General features: G+C 39.5%; 1 protein-coding gene across 1 annotated transcript in view; it reads right to left on the reverse strand.

Annotated features, from left to right (window-relative positions):
* Positions 1-21540, reverse strand: part of bcl2a (BCL2 apoptosis regulator a) — a 56483-nt gene extending 34943 nt beyond the window's left edge. The window contains exon 1 of the mRNA XM_055181648.2: positions 20212-21540. Within this exon, the coding sequence (XP_055037623.2) occupies positions 20212-20763 (552 nt within the window). The 5' untranslated portion in view covers positions 20764-21540. The remainder of the gene's footprint in view (positions 1-20211) is intronic.
* Between the last annotated feature and the right edge of the window lie 129 nt (positions 21541-21669).

Here is a 21669-nt window from a genome sequence, read left to right on the forward strand (position 1 = left end):
TCTTTTTCCCCTCATCCTCTGTTGGAAAAGTTCAACGACCTTGCTTTTTCCCTCCCTCACTTTCCGTCTCTCTCCGTGTATCAGCTGATCTTAGCCTTTTAAAGAGAAGAATGCGAAGAATGCATTGATGTGGGTGTAAAGACAATCTGGCCTTGTTATTGTGGGAATCGTGGAAGGGGAACATTTTGGGGTTTAAAAAGCCTTATGCAGAACAGCCTCTCTAACTGCGAGACGTTTCGAAAGCATATACAACAAACTTCGCTCTTTTAAAAGTTCACTTTAAGGTCACTAGAGTGACACTGGTTTGACCCTGACAATTAACTTAACAAGGACACAGAGGTTTGGGTAACCAAACAACTTGTGGATTATACCAAAACACTGACAAAACGGTGTCAACAAGCCATTGCTTTATTATCTAGATGTTATCTATATATATATCCAGGTGCCAGAAAGGCCAATTAGCAAGTAAGGTCACTGAATAAGGAGTTGTTAGTGTTTTACCAAACGTCAGGTTTTTGTGTTTTGTGCCAAGCTGTGATCCTTGATAAAGACGTTGTTACGTCAACAAAAGAAGGCATGATATCGCTGTTGACCACATCAAACGAAAAAAGTATGGAACATTTGTCCCTAACAAAATTGGTCTTAATCTATATCTAGCCATATCTATCAGGCATGGTCCTACTGCTGGTTTTGGAAACACTGTGTTATTAGTTCGACATTTATTAGATCATTTAAAAGACATAAACTTTGTAAAAAGCATAAAGCATACATTTGTTTTTATCACAAAGCAATTACAGTCTTATCATTTACTTCAAATTTCATAATCACTTTCTTCCCGTCACACGATCGACTAAAAATGACTTAATTTATTAATTTACTGTTATTATATTAAAATGAGCAATCATTCTGTGCTCGAGTTTGACTCACTGAGACCCTTACAGTTCGTTTGGATATCTGATTTTGTTCTCCTTTTGCAGGGGAATACCAAAAGGGGACTTTCAAATCTCTATGTTCAGCTAGTTGGTAAACAGAACAGAGATAGAGCTTTACAGAAAGGGGGATTTTTACCTTTGCATTCATTTGCATTCGCGTCAAAACAGCATTTTGGTCCTTTTTCAATCTAGTTTTGAAACTTCTGAAATGTGCATTGAAATTGGCGAACAGACGCCGTGGGAGTTCGCCTTCGTTTTCATAATGAGTGATAAGCACCACAATGATTTAGAATGGAAAAAAAACGATAAAACTTTGTTCACAACAAGTTTTCGTGGTTAATCATCAAATGGAAAAGCATTCCGTTCACGTTAACATTAACAAACCGGTCACTTTTAAACTGCATGCCATTAATTATTACATCAGTTGAATTTATTTCCCTTCCCACCATGAACCACATATAGATCATCCCTGGTGAGCGTTACATCATATAAAACCCATTCATAGCAGAAACCAAGGTGGGTCTCGGGCATTGTGCTAAAAACGTGATGTAAATTCCGGCTGGCCGAAATCCCACCGTCATGACAATGATCCCACTATACAGATGAATGGAAGGAAATACAGCATAAACCGGTTAGGAGTAGGAATCCTTAAAATGGAAACCACATGACGGAGGTCAAGATTCCATGGCAAAGCTTGAACTCTTTGGTTTCCGCATCACAGAGTAACAAGCGCACACTCGAGAAGTCTCGTGTCTCGTCATGGATACCCAGTTAGTAAGCGAGCCTCATTCTTTTGTCTAGCCAGCCTGCAGTACATCACTGGTCACAGGGCACAAGTTCATTAGTCATAGCACTCAGGCATATAAACCACATAAACGATTAAATGAAGAAAGACTCAAATTAGGCAACTTGGCTAAAGAAACGCAAGAGAATGAATAGCATTCGGCAGTTATGCAGAGCACTGCGGCAAATCAGCCCGGCAGGGTCTCAACCCTAAATATCAAACAGCTGTGTGAGAAAGCAAACAACAGTTCAAGCATCCAAGAAGAGTGACAGAAGAGAGAGACAGATCTAGCAGACAAACATTCATACTGAGGCAAAAGCACATGGGGCAGCCGAGCTCGAGTGTGTTGCTATGCGTCTTTATCTTTCCCTCTGTACCCAACTCTCGGCCCTCCTCCTGCTCGGCATGCAGGCTGGGGATAGAGGCTTGAATAAGGGGAGAGACTGAAAGTCCCCCTGCAGGCTGCCTGCATTCTAAATCACCCATCTGCCACCACTGTCCCGGGGGCCCACCCCATTCTTCGACTGGAGAACTGTTTGTGTGTGATTGACTTGATTGTCTGTTTGCGTGTCTTTAATATGATGCCCCACCATGCAGTCTACATTTCTGCCTATCTTAGCTTAGTAAGCATATGGGTTCACCCAACCTCTAGCCACATCAATGGCTCTGGTTCTACTCTGGAGTGACGCCCTGCCCCTCCCATGTACCGGATCCTTAGTAAACTTTATACAGAAGACATATTATTGCTTTCTGCACAAAAATCATATGCTTGCACTAACCAACCATCAACGCAGTGAAATCATCAGAGTACAGTATGTTACAAAACGTGCTCAGTTGGTCAAGTCTGCGCCACCACTTAAAAAACAGTCACGTTGTAGTCAATGCTGGTATGTTACCTAGCAACCAAACAGCAGCATGGTCTTTTCTTCTTCTTGTTCATGTACATTTTTTAATAACCCCCTAAAAATTTCAGAAATTGCTCAAGAATGAGAACCGTTCCGTTTCAGCAGAGGGCTAGAAGCCGTCGCTGGTTGGAGGATTTCCTGCACTGTTTGCGCAAGTTGATTATTGCAGGCATGAACCATGTCTAGACATCTAATTTCTCCCATCAGTGAGAAAATGCGGGAAATTGCCTGAGCGTTGACTGTGCGCTGACACTTTTTAACACACTGTTGTTACTAATAAATCTGGCGGAGTTGAGTTTTCACACAGACCTGGAATGCTTGATCCTTCATCAAGATGAAAACTGCATTAGCGGGTCTAAGGGGTAGGAGGTTGTTCCATGTAAGGGCTTGGTGTTTTTGAGAAATGTATATAACGTGGGGTGATTTTGGAGTTACATGTTAAGAACACTTACATAAAACTATAGTTTATAGGCCTGTCATAACTGACATTTTGGTAATGAACAATTGTGATACAACGAATTCAAATTGTGACCCTGTACCACAAAACCAGTCATAAGGGTCTTTTTTAATAAATGAGTGAATGAGTTTGAATAAATAAGCTTTCCATTGATGTATGGACGGTTTCATCGGATGCACGTGCGGTGATGCGAATCACGCGATACACGTCTGGTCTGAACTTTACTTCCGGCTTCAGTTTTTTTAATGGTTTGACTAATTGCTAAACTGAACTCTTGATCAAATTCCTTGTGGAAAATAACAAATGTTGTGGTTTCCTAAGTAGTCTATGTGTTGTTTATTTTGCTTGTTATATAAAAAACTACATTTAAAGTACTTTGTTGTTATTTATTCTTAGCGGAGTTTACCGGAAGTAATTTGTTGACCATGAAAGCCGCTTGTTTATGTTGTTACTGCTGAAACAGTCTATAGTTTGTTAGGATAGGACAATATTTATCCGAGATACAACTATCTGAACATATGGACTCTGAAGGAGCAAAAAATCAAAATATTGTAAAAATCACCTTTAAAGTTGTCCAAATGAAGTCCTTAGCAACATCACTAATGACAAATACATAAACATGATTTTTACTTAATATCCTAATGATTTTTGGCAAAAAAAAATCTATCATTTTGAACCATACACTGTGGTTGGCTATTGCTACAAATATACTCATACAACTTATGACTGGTTTTGTAGTCCATGGTCACAAATAAAAAATTCATTGTCTGTTTATTTCATCTCACCTTCATTGTAACACATATATCCAAAGACCTTTGTCATTTAAAGGGGACATTTCACCAGACTTTTTAAAGATGTCAAATAAATCTTTGGTGTCCCCAGGGTGCGTATGTGAAGTTTTAGCTCAAAATACCATCGATATCAATAATTTATTATAGCATGTTAAAATTGCCACTTGGTGAGCAAAAATGTGCCATTTTTGGGTGTGTCCTTTTAAATGCAAATGAGCTGATCTCTGCACTAAATGGCAGTGCCATGGTTGGATAATGCAGATTAAGGGGCGGTATCTGACATCACCAGGAGTCAATTGCCTATTTTTTTCCACATGCTTGCAGAAAATGGTTTACCAAAACTTACTGGGTTGATCTTATTTACATTTTCTTGGTTGATAGAAGCACTGGAGACCCAATTATAGCATTTAAACATGGAAAAAGTCAGATTTTCATGATATATCCCCTTTAACTTACCAGTCCCTTTAAAATGCTGAAAATATTGCATTGGAGTAAATAAATTATTTAAATATCTAAAACACTGTTAAATTTTTTTTAATTGATTATGCACACAATGAACTACTCCACCTGGAATTTACACAAAATTAAGCATTATATGACATTTCTATAACAAAGATGTATTGATCCCAGAAAATTGCCATAAGATTGTCAGTGTCCTCAGTGTGAACACATCCTGAAATTGAATCGCTCCCAGAATGGGGACTTAGTGACATTGCCTTAACATTCACTTAACGTGTCCTGACTCCTGTGTGAACAAAAGACAGGAACAATGCCGTAAGGGTTGTGTCGCAGTGAGGACGTGTGTATCGAAAGCTGAAATCGTCCCCCAGCCTAATGAAACAATACACAACACGCTAATTTGTGATTAACGCAGAAAATAAAATGCACATGCATGGTTTCTCAATAGGGAATTTGTGGATAATAAGCTAACTTAAGACGCTGCGGAAAAATCTATCAAATGCATGATTACAGTTACGCACCACATCACGTCTTTACAGGAAAGCTCTAAGCTAGCAAGACGACCCGTTTACCAAAGCTGCTGGACCAGTAATATGCTTTGTGTCTAAACAAATAGCGCTTTTGTTATGTTTTTTTTTTGTATTGTTTTGTTTTTATACAAAGAAGTATTTTATTATGGAAGTGTTCTTACAGTTTATACAGTGATTAAAAGAATACAAAATGTACACTACATATTTAAATATTTTTGTTTAAGGTACAGTAAATTAATTTTTTTGTTTGTAAATGTCTCTTTGTATTTCTTTATTATAGAAAAACACATTATTTGGTACAATTTCATTGTAATGTGCTCCTTTGGGAAAAGTAAGTATCAAGTCCTGATGCATGTATTTTCTGTCATTCCCGTGTAAAAAGAGCTTGAGAAATGTGTGCACATCTTCTCATTTGGACAGGTAAGTGTGAAACAACGTTAGAGTACAAGCTGTATGTGAGAGTTTTTCACATAACTTCCCACTACATTGGAAAGTGACAGAGCGCCTTGCTTTCATCTACCCCATTATAAAGGTGAGCCTCCCTTCTGCACACTTTAGTCCCCACCTGCCATCATCAAAGGGTTCAGCCAACTCACGAGGGAAGCTAAAAATCAGTCTCTGCCCTAATACTAAAGCTTTCTCTGCCACTAACATCATCAGTGGCTTCTTCTGCATACAAATGTAGCTCCTTATCTTGCCTCATCTGGCCATCTAAACTTTTCTTCTTTTACACTTACAATTACAAAAGTTGCCACAGTTGGGATGGTACCTTTTAAAACGGTCCTAATATCAGGGTTCACACACCTTAGTTAACTTCAAATTCAAGGACCTTTCAAGGACTTTTCAGGTCCAATACCCTCAAATTCAAGGACTAAATGTGGGGACACATTTCAAGTAAGAGCAAGGTTACATCGTGTTACCTTTTAAGATACATTGTTACAGTTCCCTTTTGAGGAAACTCGCGCTGCGTCACTACAATGACACTTTGGGAACGCCTCCAGGGGTAAGTGCGTCTGAATGTGTCAAATTCAACCAATGGTGAGGCTTAATGACAAAGACAGGGTGACGCAGGAGCCAGGAAGTATACCGCTATCTGAAATATTGACAAAGACGGCGTTACAGGGATGCAGGAAGTATGGCAAGAGAGACACAGCGTCTCGTTCCCTTCTCAAGGAACAACAGTTACATACGTAACCCGAGACGTTTTCATATATCAAACACAATTATGCAAAAAAGCATTTTGGTATGAATCAACATTTGCATACAGAATATATAAGCATTTAAAGCGAACAGTTTAGCACGTGTGGTTAAAAAGTCTATTTTTATGATATTATCCTACACTACACAGGGAATAATGTGGATTTTTTTTCCAGAAATTTTTTTGCATAAAATAGATTCAAGCACTTTCAATGACCTGTATCTATGTATCTATATTTTCAAAAACTTCCCAGGGCCTTGAATATTTCTCCCCAGATTCACAAACGTTCAAGGATTTCAATGACTCGTGGGAACCTTGTAATATGTACCATTTTGGTACAGATGTACCTTTGAGGTACAAAAGTGTACTTTTTGAAAAGGTACAGCCCCAGTGACTTCTTGTACCTTATTATGGAGTGTACATAAGAATGGTTTGAATAAGAGTAAAATAGACGCTCTCATCTCACAACTCTCATAGTCAGATTTAGAAGTTGCTATTTGTTCCAGTATGACCTATAGGGGTTTCTTCCCTAATCTGACCAAAGAACAGCTGCTCTATTCATGTACTGTAGATTCATTTGTGCACTGTTGCTAAAAATAACACAATGAACAGTTTGGACCAAACAAAACTCCAGTAATCTTTTCAGTAATGTCATTCACTTCAACTACTCAATGTGCAGCAAAAGCACAGACCACAAATAACAACATGTGCCCTTTCGGCCGGCTGGCACTTACAGCCCTGCTGTTCAGGCAATCGGTGTCCCCCAGCTGTGCTTGGCCTGCTGGGAATGTGTTTTTGGCTACCCCTAACCACACCACCCATCCATGGTGTCCCAAACTTCCTGTTGTGCCTCTGTCATGTACTGTAGTTATGTTAGAATAGCTGGACTAATGCTATGTTATGTGTGTAAGATAAACTGATGATCTTTGTATTGGCTCTGCCTCTAATCCCAGTTAGTGCAGAAGCCATGGCCATGCTGTCGGGAAGGAAATCCCCCTCAGCAACAGGCTGACCAGCGGCACGGTCTCAGATTATCAAAGTCACTGGAACAGAAAAAAAGAGTGTGAAAGCAAAGAAGGAGATAGGAGGTGCCATTCTTCAAAACAGTGTATTAAATTACCTACGGTTGACTACTGTGAGTATATTTTTCACACCAGGGAAAGAATCAAGCTGATTATATTTACCTGTGTATCTCCAATTTTGGCCAATGGGAAATAAAAATAACTTTGAAAGCACAAGCCTCTGAAATGTTTTCTGTCTTCAAAGGTCACAAATGCTGAACTTGATAAGGAGCTAAGATTATGTCAACAGGCTGGCAGAACATCATTTAGGGAGTTAGTGTGTACATGTGTACTTGTATCAGGGTTCCCACACCTTTGTTAAATTCAAATTCAAGGACCTTTCAAGGACTTTCCAGGTCCAATACCCTCAAATTCAAGGACTAAATGTGGGGACACATTTCAAGTGAGAGCAAGGTTACATTGTGTTACCTTTAAAGATACATTGTTACAGTTCCCTTTTGAGGGAACTCTAGTGCGTCACTGCGGTGACACTTTGGGGACACCTCCGAGGGTAAGTGCGTCTGAATGTGTATATCAAATTCAACCAGTGGTGAGGCTTAACGACAAAGATAGGGTGATATGGGAGCCAGGAAGTATATCGCTATCTGACATATTGCCAAAGAAGGCTTTACAGGGACCCAGGAAGTATGGCAAGGGAGACGCAGCGTCTCGTTCCCTTCTCAGGGAACAACAGTTACATATGAAACCTGAGACATTTTCATGGGTCAAACACAACTATGCAAAAAAGCATACAGAAGATAAAAGCATTTAAAGTGAACAATTTAGCACGTGTGCTTAAAAAGTCTACACTACACAGGGAATAATATGGATTTTTTTCGAGAAAACGTCTTGCATAAAATAGATTCAAGCACTTTCAATGATCTGCATCTATCTATATATACTTTCAAAAACTTCCCAGGGCCTTGATTTTTTTTCCCCCAGATTCACAAACTTACAAGGATTTCAAGGACCCGTTGAAACCCTGTTGTATGTTTCAGCATATCTACGTATTTCCCAACATACCTATTCTACTTTTTTCTTGCTTCTTTTTGGAATCTGTAAGGGCGTGTTGTGAGGGGAGAACATTTAGTGTTGAGGTTACCTTCCTTATCAAATATGAATGAGCCCAAGTTCTCTGCTGACAGTATGTTGGGAGTGCTAATGCTTTTCTGAGTCACATGTTCAAGCAATAACACGGGAAGCCCTGGACTGTAGGATAGGAAGGGGTTCCAAAGCATGTTAGGTTAAAAATGAGGTTCCATTGTTTGTCTTGGTTCTTAATTTTTCCACATAAATCCAGAAATTATCCAATCCACAAGAAGTTAGGGAATACAACTCTGCCTGGAAAGAGAATTCTGTGCATTTAACAAGCTGGATCCAGCCCAACGCTCCCTAATGACTCTTAAACTAAAAAACAGATCATGTATAACGTTAACAGGCAGAGACCGCCTCTTTCCCCGCTTTCATGAATAATTCAAGCCGCATTGGATGAACTTAAAATACATAATTAGTGTTTGACTTATCTAAGCTTTGATTCTGCCATATCTGGACCCAGCACTGCTTAAACTTTGTGCTATCTTGAAATAACATCTTATTAGCATTCAGCAGAGGTTCCTAGGAGATGCATTTGGCGAATGACACAATCTTCTATAAACCAGAGGGCAATGAAGGATCAGACTGGGATGTCACACATTTGAGAAAAACAAGAATGACACTTGAGACTAAACATAGAAACCACGTAGGTGAGAGGACAAGCTGCTAGCTGCAATTTTAGCAGTTCAATGCCCTTAGAGAGCTGCTTAGCGAGGACATGTATATGAGGGGCATGTTTCTGGGAACTTAAGTTGGCTCGTGTTAGATACTTGGTAGGAACGTTTACAGGGGGAAAGGAGCAGATCGACAGGACTTGTAGTGCCTGGAGCAAACCGAGAAGCAGATGGCAAGCGACAAACGGGGCTGACCCTGAGGAGCTAAGGGGGCAAATACTTGGCATTATCCCTGCAGTGCTTAAAAGCCACCAAGAATCGTGTTCCCCTCCAGACAAAAGGGAAGACCAGAGAAGTGCATTGTTGGACATGCTGAGCCACGCTTATGCCAAACAAATACTAGGATACAAAAGAGAACACCAACAAAGTCTTCAGTCTAATGCGGAGTCCTCAAGCTACGGTACACAACTACGGTAAACTAAAGCAGGATGTTTCTTTAATACTTAGCAGCCTAAGGAGAGATAAATGAAACTAAATTGATACGAAAAAAAGCTTTGGTTTTAAACATTAAATGTCAAATGAGGGGTGCCCCTAAAGACAACTCAAAAAATAATAATTTTGGAACCTGATTAAGGAATGCACAGCAGAGACACGCTTACTGTGCCAGCAGAGCATGACAAAACGAAATAAAGAAATCCTTTCCGTACCCTTACTCTAATTCCATTAACAAAACCCAAAGCTGCCCACACAAACGCATAAGACCCCAGCAGCAAAGACAGCTAGGCTTAGCCTTGTAGTAAATGAGTGTGTCTTTTTATCCATTTCCCTGAACTTCCATCTGTGTTTGCACTGTATCATCCAAGTCATTACAAGAGGGTTTTATTTGATATTTGTTCTTGTGTTTTTATTTGTGTATGTCACATGCCTGTGTGTTTCTTTCAGGGCACAGATACACTGAACTGTTATAGCTGACAACTTTTGTGTGGGTGCTCGAATAAAGAGTTTACAGAAAAGAAAAAGCAGCTTTTGACAATGTTTCTTCTTAATCTTATAGTAAGAGAAGGTTCTGATAGTCGTATAAGATACTGAAAGTGGATTCACAGCATCATCTTTAGTAATCAATGAGCTGGCTAAGTGCAGACGGCGGCAGTGTATTTGTCAATATACACAAATTGGCACAGAGGCCATCTTACAGCGTCCCCCGTATTATAGCTCTCTGCGGGAATCTGTCATTAATTTAATGTTCAGGGGGTGAGGGGCACTCTCCCATTAAATCTACCATGCCAGACAGATGCCTCATACCTGGCATTAGGACCATTCAGACTGATCATCGATATTTCTCAGTGATCGGTGCAAAGAATAAAGGAATGGAAGAAAGAAGGAGCAGATTTAAAATCACAAGGTGCATATCAAAGGGTAAGGACAGTCAAAATCAAAACTGCAGCATCAAAGGCAGTCAAAAGCAATACAAAGCCCGTCTGATCAGCAAGCACAATAACTTTGATCAATCGCAAGTCAACTTATTTACACAACTCTAAATATGTTAAAGGGACTGTAAGTGCGATTTTAAGTGTTTTATTAATCAAAATCAATGTCTTTATTCATAAATATGTCCTTGTTGGTGTCAATTGACCTCTGCCAGTGATCTGACTTTTCTTTGTAAGCTTAGAATTTCTCCTCTTTACTTACATTGAACGGGTAAGTCCAAAGAGGCTTCGATGTTGTTCCGCCGTATTGATAAACTATAACCCCCCAGTCACATTAGCTACAAGAGACAGAGAGACAGGCTACCATTCATTTTCAATGGGAGTGGCCGTTTGCCAGCGACAAGCGACAAGCTCGCCACTGAGCGAGCAAGGCGGGGCCAAAATAGACAAGCAGGCTATTTTATGCAAATGCTGAGCGATGCGACAAAGCGACTGCCATTCGGAGTGAAGAAGCAGCGTGACGTAGGTCTGTGGTCGAGTCTGAGAAAATAATTCAAGATGGCGGAAAATGCGTATTTATGTATATATCTGATAAGTTTGTCATTTTATCTCATATATTTTGTTACTTTTATCGAGAAATAAATACTTTTTAATCCAAAAACACCATTCTTGTAACTTAACAATACCTCTAAAGTGACTTTTGATACAGCTTTTAGAAACTAGCCAAGGAACGCCCATCAAGCGAGTGCGTGTCGCTCGGTGTCGCTCACTTTTGTGACTGTAGGGTAATAGCAGAGAGGGACAAAAAGCACTAGCCTACCAACGCGTTTCCACAATGCGTTTTTAATTCAGAACACGTGAACCAGCTGCAACGGACAAGGAGATCAGCGATTACATAACGGTTACCGTAGTTGCAACGCGCATTTGGAAAGGGGAGGCGCTAGAGAGCACTGTTCGTTTGAATGCAAAATACAATTCCACCACTAGATGGGGGTAAATCCTACTTATTGCCCCTTTAAGTATTTTAGATAAACAGTAACCACTACGCAATTTGCTGTACATTACATAGATGAACACCCAGTACACTGTGTGTGTATAGAATGAACCAGTGGAGAAGAGAGGGTTTGTCCCTATAACTTTCTCTGCAAGTCTAGCACCTCTTCAGGGAACCAAATGACTAAAAACCTAACACTACTGAGACATATCGGTTTTAAGGTTTTCTCCCAATGACTCACTGTGAGTTTCAGAGAATAAAAATGAGATTGATGAGCGATAGCACATAATGTTTTGCCCTTGTTTTTTTTTTAGAAAATTCCTCTAGGTGTTTACCCGTTTTGTTCTGCCCTTTCACATCATATTTCTTCTCATCAAGCACATTTTTTAAACAAAATTAATAACTGTTAACTAAGTTATTATGCTAAACTGTTCTCAATCCAGCTTCATCAGGAAGGAGACATTGTTTTCCCATACCTACCATCCCTTAAAGTTCACCCAAAAATTCTGTCATTATTTACTCATTCTCATGTTTTTGCCCAGCAGGGGGTTTCCCTTAAAGGGACTGCAAGTAGGATTTACCCCCATCTAGTGGTAAAACTGTATTTTGCATTCAAACGAACAGTGCTCTCTAGCGCCTCGCCTTTCCAAATGCGTGTTGCAACTACGGTAGCCGTTATGTAATCACTGATCTCCTTTGTCCGTTGCAGCTAGTTCATGTGTTCTGAATGAAAACGCGTTGTGGAAACACGTTGGTAGGCTAGTGCTTTTTGTACCTCTCTGCTATTATAGTTTATTAAAACGGCGAAACGACATGGAAACCTTATTGGACTTACCTGTTCAATGTAAGTAAAGAGAAGAAATTCTAAGCTTACAAAGCAAAGTCAGATCATTGGCAGAAGTCATTTGACACCAACAAGGACATATTTATGAATAAAGACAATGATTTTAATTAATAAAACACTTAAAACCCTACTTACTGTCCCTTTAAGGTTAGAGGCACTACGTAACACTCTGACAGCCAACCAGAATGATCATTGGAGTCCCAATTTGCCCCCAATGAGCAGGCTACAAAATTCGTATGTCACAGGGGCAAAAGCGTTTAAGTACGAATTAGCCACATAATAAAATTTCAAATGCCAACTTTACCCACCTGTCAGCAGCTGGGGCAGGAAGGTGCAATAACAAAACATACTCTTTACCTTGTCACTTTACTTTACACCTGCCACTGCAAACTATTTTCCAATTCTTTATTTCTCCTGCTTTCTTTAATAGTCTTTGTCCACCCCCTCCATTTCCTCTTTCTTTTAATCACAATTGTCTTCTGCAAACTTTCCTGCTTGATTCAAGGTTTGTAAAAGCATGACAGGTTTGTCTGAAGCCATTATCACTAGAATGTCACTCACAATAGACAATCTTTTTCCTGACTTGCCTTTTGTCTCTATAACGCTTTTGTAAACAACGTCACTTTGAAAGGGTTGTATGAGGCACATGCTCAATAAAACTGAATAGCTGCTTTAGAAGCTCTTTGACTCTTAACTGTAAACACCAAAGAAGCAACACCCACCAACAAAAGACCCAGGTGGGGTCAAACGTAAGGCACCAGAATCATCAGTGTACATGTAAACAGTAAAAAACCTGTAATGAACATTGGATATTTAGTGGGTGGGTGATCACCTGCGCAATTGTAGCCTGCCTAAACAACCTTTCATACAGGAGGACTGATTTTATTATCAGTGGGGCCGGATTTGAACACGACACACAATGCACACACTATACGCTAAGCCACCTCATGAGGGGTTTACACTTAACTCAAGATAAACAGCTGACTAAATTAAAGTCTTTGAATGCTTTATGAGTTACATTCAATTTCTCTTGTAGTTAACAGAAGATAATTAAACAGATGCTGTGCATACGGAGGCAAGTAACATGTCCATAAGCAAATCCTCATGGCTGTGTAATCACCTACTAAAGCAATACACTTGATCTCAATTCGCTAAACCAACAAAAATCCATCGTTACATACCTCAACAGTTTAGCAATTATGAAAACAGCAAACGTCAATTTGTTGAGGCAAGGAAAAAAGAGTATGCTAAATGAGCTAGCTCAAAGCGGTTACCACAGTAATGAGAAAGCTCATTAAGCATTTTGAAAACCAGAAGTCCTAAATGTCTGAGCATCTGCTCCAGTTTACCATGTGCAGTGCTGTCAAATTTTGAAAGGAGGCAATAGACCCACTACACTCCGATAGCTTTGGTCATTAAACAGCAATACAATAAAACGCAATTTTAAAAGTGTTTCATGCAAGAGATATTACTTTTCTTAGCCAGTCTACATGACAAAAGAAGGCATATAGTCATTAAAACAGTGGTTCTCAAACTGGGGGCCATGGACCCCTGGGGGGCCACAAGATTGTGCCAGTGGGGCCCCAGTTTTATGAAATTTTATAAAATACATGAATTTATCATAAATTCTGTTTAATTACACCTCCAAAAATAAGGCTACTAACCAACAGCACTACATGGTATAACGTACTGTTTTGTATAATTAAACATGTTTTGTTAAACTCAAATGTTCAGTTTTATAATGTTTTGTCATAATTTTTTGGGGGGAGGGGCATAAAGGGATGCACCCTGCATAAGGGGGTGCATCACACAGAAAAAGTTTGAAAACCACTGCATTAAAAGATTAAGGGGCGGTTTCCCGGACAGGGATTAGACTAGTCCTAGACTTAAACACTTTTAAGAGCTCTCCAAACTGAAAACAACTTGCACTTACAGATCTTAAAATACATCAGGGCCCTTTGTTTTACTTCAAAATGCACACAGGTAATGTTTTTAGTAAGGCATGTTTGTTAAAACTAGTTATATTTCTTAATTAAACTAAGGCCTAGTCCTGGATTAAGCTAATCCTGGTCCGGGAAACCGGCCCTAAGAGTGTGTATGCTTTGTATTGGTTAATATTCCTCTCTAAAACCAATGCTAGCTCTGTACTGGGAAAAATGAACCACCAGTATAACGGTTAAAGCTACGGTGATATATATATTTAGGATCCTATATTTAACTGAAAGTCTAAAACAGATTATAAAAAACTTTGTCTACTTCATATTGTAGTTCCCCAGAACATCTAATATCAAAAGCATCTTTCGGAAAAGGCGTACAGGAAAAAAGCAGATATGCATTATCTAGAATATGCTTTGCATCACTGTATTTACCTCTTAATCATTGCTTACATGGGCTGTGTTCGAAATCTTAAAATTGCTGCCTTTGGAGGCATCATTTGAAGACATCAAGGGACGTACGAATCCATTCTTTGGCTTACTTTGGTAACCAAATGGCACACTCTTGACTTGTGGACCTCCTCAGAGTCCACACTTTGATGACATCATGTCGTGCAGACCTTAGGGACCCTTGACGCGAGTCCAAGAGGGCACACCGGAGTCATATAGGGCTTATTCGCAAACACCGGAAGTCGCTAGCCGCGGCCATCTTGTTGACATAACATCTGTCCTGCCCCTAGCCGCACGTAGATTTGAGTCGAGGGGAGCAGTAGCCTAATGGCTTAATCTCGTCTGTATTAAGAGAAGATGAGCTTGATTATTGTAGAACAATATAAAATAGACCCAATAGCCTTAAGTAAAGATCCGTCCTTATTGCCAGCCGTAACTTATCCGGATATTTATAACTATATCGTTCATACAGTATTCGCATTCATCATACAAGCACAGGGCCGTTCACATTATAACTATAACGATAACTATATCATCGTCCACATCACCAAACAATACGTTTATGCTAATTCGCTCACGGCACTCGCGCAAATCACTTGCCTTTAATATTGCTTGTAATAAAAACTTTTGCAGTCCTCAACACGCTGCGTTTCGCGTAACGCTAAACAGTGAATCTAATAGTTTGTGTAATCTCTTACCTTTTGGCATAACAGTTAGTTAATTTAATAGATTAAAAAGCATTACGTAGTCAATTTTCACAGCAACTGGAGGTAATCTAATGTTATAGAGCAGAGCAATGAGCTTCACTGTCATTTTAAGTGGCCGTGCACTTGAAGTTCAAATAGATTTTAATGCTATCAATGGTTTATCCTTAATCAGGTGGGAAAAATCGCTCAGAAAGTGATCCCAATGATGTCGTTCATTGTATCTGTATCGTTATAGTTTTGGTGTGAGCTCCGCTATTCTGTTTAATATAAAAGATTTTCAAAACTATGTGAACGGCCCTTAATTCCCTATCAATGCCAGACCTATTATTATGTTAATATAGTTATTAATACTAATTTAATATTTATGGCAGCTTATTTGAAAGAGCAGTTTCAGCCACTGCTTACAGCTAACCATATGTGATCAAATTATGGGGACAGACTTTGCTGTGAGCATATATCCCTAACGTTACCTGTGGTAAAATGATGGGGACAGACTTTGCTGTTGGGAGTCTCTCCTACGCTGGTTCAACTCCTCTGTCTCCTTCCTTTCATGTTTTCTGACAGTCGGTATCGCATAAAAACTAATTCCGGGGTTCTTTTTGCTGTTGTTAGAACATCCGTGTATTACACCACACACCATCGCGCGGTTTTAAAAAAAAATGACACCGATAATACCATGCATAATACCCACGCTGCCTCGCTTGTCAATTGACAGACTGACAGTTTTATGTCAACAATATGGCCGCCGCGAACATTGATGACGTAAATCGAATAAGCCCTATTTTGGGACAGACTCGAGCATCACACCGAAATAGGAAGAGAAGTTGCCCATCAGTGTGAACTCCTGCCTTCCGTCGTCTGATTGGTCTGATTGCTTTTTCGCAAGGACTTCTGGGTTGGTAAAGTGTGCAAAGCCTGCTGCAGTGCGGGCATTAAGGGTTCAAGGGGGCGCTGATGAGCACACTTCGGAGTGTAAAAATTACAGATGGGACACCCTACAGACTTGTAGACTGAGCGAGAACGCGCAAATTAAGGCCACGAGTCCGAAAGTCCACATGAAGTGCGCCATTTGGGACAGTGCCTTTCTGTCTCCAGAGATTCATTGTGTCCCACAATTTTATTCGTGGGGAATGTGATTGTTCGAGCCTGGTCGAGTTTGAAAAATAAAACAGCAACCAAAAAAGCATCAGGAACACAAATTTAATGCAGCTTAGAATTAACAGATCCAAAAACAATAAAAACTCTGTGCATGTTTTGATCTTCATTCTGAATCTAATCCGATCTGATTATCTCAGCTTTCTGTTTAAAATTTAAAGAATCCTACCCATATTTAAGAGGTGATAAAAAGAGAACAAATTAATATAGGACAAAACTTTTTTTGTTTAAAAAAACTTGATATATTGTATGTTTATATATTTAAAGAAGAAAGACATTCTTTCTGGAAGGCATTGAACTTTTGTAAAAATAAAAAAATGCTGCTGCTGGCTGGCAACTTTTTCCAAAAACACTGGTGAGGAAAGAGTTAAAAAGAATTACATTATCATCCCTTCATCTTTCCAAGTTAATTGCATCTCTTGTTTCTTTTTAATGTCTAAAATGGTCTATAATTGTGTCAGTGTACAATAAAAGGGCTATCAGCATGAACAGAACCTGTCTATAAAATTCTTAAGAACTTTAAAGCACATTTATTTGGTGAGATGACCTGGAGTAAGATGAAGATCTGAAAAACATGCTGGGTAATGGGTATATCTATGTGAGGGAGGCAGGAAAAACAGTAATGAGACACAGTTACAGCTGAATCATGCATTCTCCACTGAGAGGCTTTATCCATTAATGAATCCTTAATTTAAAGAAGGACAATAAACCAGGATTTACAAAGTCAAAGTATGTGTGTTTCTAGGAAAAAAGTAATGCCATGTGACCAAATTAAGGTAACATTGAAGGTTTTTCTGACACACTGAAGGACTGACTGTCTTATGGATAAGATGAATACTGACACAAACGACTGACATGCTTAATTGTCAAGTGATAGACTTAAATCATACGCATTTTCTTCTTGAACTATCCCTATAAAAGAATTTGGTGCACAATTTTACTGACCCTCCACTGATGCTTCCTCTGTGGAGATAAAAGTCCCTACAAATCTGCACAAATTAAACTTTAAATGCAGTTTTTGACGCAAGCAAATGGGCCCAAACTTCCACCAGCTACAGAAGAAATCTATTATAAAACATCCTTGTGAGAGAGTATATATTATATCAATGTCAAAAAAATCTCAGCACTTAAAAAAATCCGACATTTATGAAAGCTGTTAAAGATGGAATTTTCGCCACTAGATGGCGCCAAAACGGCAATATCAACAAATGACGTTGATTAATGACGCTCTGAACCAGCGTGGAATTGTGGGATTTGTAGTCTTTAACTCAACCGCTGATGGCCATTAATGCAAACGAAAAATCACGTTGACTGATAAGGTAATTAAGTCTTATAAAATGTTGCGTTTGATGACATCTTTTTATTTCAATATAAAATGTTATATTTGATGTTCAAAACGAAATTGTTAGTCATAGATGTTACAGTATGAGTCCAAATTCGTGTGTTAACACAGCACAGAATTAAATGTTCAAACTTACAATCTAAAATGATTTTTCACATAATGGTTTGACAGTACAAATCTTATTGTAAGGTTATGATGTAAAATTATGATAGACTGTACAGTACCAAACTCTACTTTATTAGTAAGTGTCTTATTGCTGTACAGTACTTGATGTGCATTATATCGTCCGCGGGAAGATGCACTGATTACAATCTACACACTAATCTTGTGATCGATTTAATAGCATACAATTAGAGTTACGAATCAAAACAACTCACCCGTCGCGTTAAACACAAGCAAGATCAGCATATCTGTCTAGTTAAATGTTGTCGTGAAGCTCTCTCTATCCAGATAATGCAACATTCATATTATTCCTCATTCTTTTTCTCGTCTTGTTCCAAACTCTTCTTGGGTCGTTTGGTTGGCCCGTACGCTTACGGAAGCTGTCTTTGCTGACACAACCAGCGGCAGACGGTAAATAGTAATCTTAATCCATAAACAAGCTTGCAGCCCGACAGGCGCTAACGCATACTTCCGCATTTGTACACGACACTGTTGTCATGTGCTTTTTATGTCAGTAAAGTCGGTAACAAAGGGTCACGTGGATATTAACGTAATTGACAGGAGACTGCACTGCCCCGTGTCAATGTTTTGAATGGCAATTTTCTCACGATTTACAAGTAATTACAGATATTGATAATAATCAGTTGGACAAAATATATAACACTGGCCTAGTGGTTTTTGGATATTTTACTGCAAATGTGTTACATATTGCACCTTTAAAGACAGACTATATAACTCTTATGAGCAAGCCAATTCTCCCAGCAATAAGAGTCTTTAATGCAAACTGTAGATGTGCTTTTCATGACAAAATGAAATAAATAAATCATTTATTGCCTTTGGATAAAAGTGCTGAGGTGGTGAATAATGCAGGCATGTGTTAAAAGCTTATTAAAATGCTTCTCTGCTAATTGTGTCCTAATTGCTCTGCTTTGTTTTACCTGAAGGAATGACTTGAGCTGATATATAGTCAAGATCATGTAGACAAAAACACACCGATTTAGGCAGCTATAATACAGCCAGACATCCATTTATTATGAAATTATAACTGACTTAAATTAATTGCTCTATACAGACTAAAAATAAAATTATGTGTCTGGAGAGTGTTTGTATATGGCTATTTTTGCTGGCTCTCTCAACACCACACTTTATCAGAGCCCATTTGAACCCGTCCAACCTGGAGCAGATGTGGTGAGTAATGACCATCATTAATTCAGTCCCAGCACACCTTTCGTTCAGACAGGAATAATGGCTCTGCTGGGCCACCTGCACAGCTGTACAGCTGTACTAGACAGCAAGAAACTGGGCTAGCATCCAGTCTGCAGTATGAAGACTGCACCATCTCACATAATATCATAACATCAAACAAAAATGAATAGATTTGCGAACCACACACGTAATAAAATGCACAATTACAATTTAGTTTTAATGCCACAAATCACCTCGTCTTTTTAGACCGGGGTACTGAGGAGGTTCTGTTGTGCATGCATGAATAGGGTGGAGTCCGACAATACAGGAGCTACGCATCCATGATGTGCTACTCCAATTTATAGTCAACCGTAAATAATTCAGCACAAAAGCACTGCAGTAAAAGTGAAAGGGTACTGTTAAAATTCGGAGGAAAATGGGAGAAAAAAGAATCAAAAGGTGTTTGCTTGTTTTGAAAACAGAAGCTTTTAACTCCAGAACCACCATTCATTCAACCCACCGGGTGCCTTCAGATTTTGTCTAGAAAGTTCAAATAAGAGTATGTCCTTTAAACTATCACGCTGACAAATCACAGCAAGAGCTCATATCATCGGCTCGACCTTGAGCAAAAGCTAGGACAGATTCTCTATACGCTGTCTTTTCTCTTTAGACTATAAGAGAAAAATCTTTGCTGGAATTATTTACAACAACCATTAAGATTTAATAATAACCACGCATGTCTAACTAAAGCAAAGACTGACCACATCCTTAAAACTGAGCAAGTGTTTGTAACTCTAAAATGAACTACTGAAAAGTGGAGGCGGGGTTAACCTTAATTGAACCGTCAATCTTTACCTTTGATTGAACTGTCAAAATAAAAGCTTGGGGACTAAACTCTGACCAACTCTCTTACTGGGCTGTTTTATTAGTGCCTGTTTAAAATTTATATATTTCTATTGTCCATTTTATTGCATCTGTACTACAGTGTGTTTTTGAACTCACCTTTAAACTCAGTTTGCATTATGCAATTGTAATTATTAGTAGTAGTAGTAGTAGTACTTGATAATGACATTGACACAATTTCAATAAAACTGCATGGTTTCTTCTAACTGTTATGATTTCAATCTGCAGTTAAGAAAATCATAAATGTATTGGACAAAGGTCACGATTGAATGGTCATAAACCTACCCAACCACCATTTTCCTGGATCCAGTTTTCCAGAGGCCCGTTCAGGTAGTCCGTCATCCAGTGTGCAATATTGTCTACCTGGGACGCCATCTCCCGGTTAACGCTCTCCACGCACATGGTCCCACCAAACTCAAAGAAAGCCACAATCCGACCCCAGTTCACTCCATCCCTGAAGAGCTCCTCAGACACGGCTATAAAACTTCGCTGGGCTGCATTAGGAGTGATTATCATCTGAATGGACATCTCCTCAAATTCCCGACGGTACATCCTTTCTATTTCATCTCCAGCCTCGCGTAACGCCCGATAGAGTCTCAAATGGGGGTCGGTGCGAGTGACCCGGTGGTCTAGCAGGCATTCATTGTTACCCCCGCCGGCTGAGGGAGCCTGAAGCCTTCTCCTGTCAGAGTTCGGAGTGGAGTCCTCGGTTCCGTTATGCGCGTCATCTTCCTCTGCTGAAGGTTGACATTTCCACACGTACCCTTTCTTTAAAAGTTTATGGTTAATGTATTTCTCCACGATATGACGACTGTCGTAACGAATTTCGTTGGCCATCGTGATTAAACACAATTAAAAACGTGTTTAAGTTGGGGAAAAAATAGTCGGTTATTGAAAGTACATTCTGACTGAAAGAAATTAACGGTCGCTCACAAGGAAAAGCTCAGAAATCTCTCATATTCGCATCGTCCAGCGAATATAAACTTGGTTTCTTTCACCATAACGCAATTTTTTGAATAAAACAATGTAATTGAGTATTACATTCATTGAAAACAAAGCATATAAACGATATATTCAACTTTATAGCCAGAAATGTTCGCGCTTCTGAGTTGTAGGCGCAGTGCGCGCAGACGAACAGCTTGCTACTGCAGCGCGCGCACGAACTTCAAAGGAGATCCGATAGCGTCTCGAGCTTGGCACGAGGAATGTCCGCTCATTGGGACGCGTTCACTCCTGAAACTCGCGCTTGTATTCCAGTACGCCCCAGACAGTGAACATCCAGCCCGTTGCAAAACGTCTCTTACGTTACGACACAAAATTAAAGCAGTTTGAACAAACGCATTTACATTTTCCAAGGGTAAACAGAGTAATATTCCACTGACATTCGAGGTCCCAGAAAAGACGGAAGAGAAAAATAGCAACCAAGTCAACGCGCAATCTCTGTGTTAAATGCACGCGTGCGTATCCTCGGTGCGGGTTTGCTTACGTGTTGCTACGGTACGGATCGTGGTGCAGTCCTGCAGGATTTAAGCGTGCTCCGTCACATGTATGGAGGCTGGCGCTTTCATTGAAGCGGCGCTCTGTTGAACTGTTGAAAGTGAGTGACTGTTTGAAGGTACGAGCTCAATGGGGGCGGCACTTCCTCTAGGCTACGTCACTCATTCATCCATTTTTGCGTAGCGCAGGAGACTCCGCATGCATTTTACGGTGTGGTTAAAGTGCACTTTGTCAGTCCTCTTTACA

The sequence above is a fragment of the Misgurnus anguillicaudatus genome, chromosome 25 (assembly GCF_027580225.2).
Source record: "Misgurnus anguillicaudatus chromosome 25, ASM2758022v2, whole genome shotgun sequence".
NCBI lineage: Eukaryota > Metazoa > Chordata > Actinopteri > Cypriniformes > Cobitidae > Misgurnus > Misgurnus anguillicaudatus.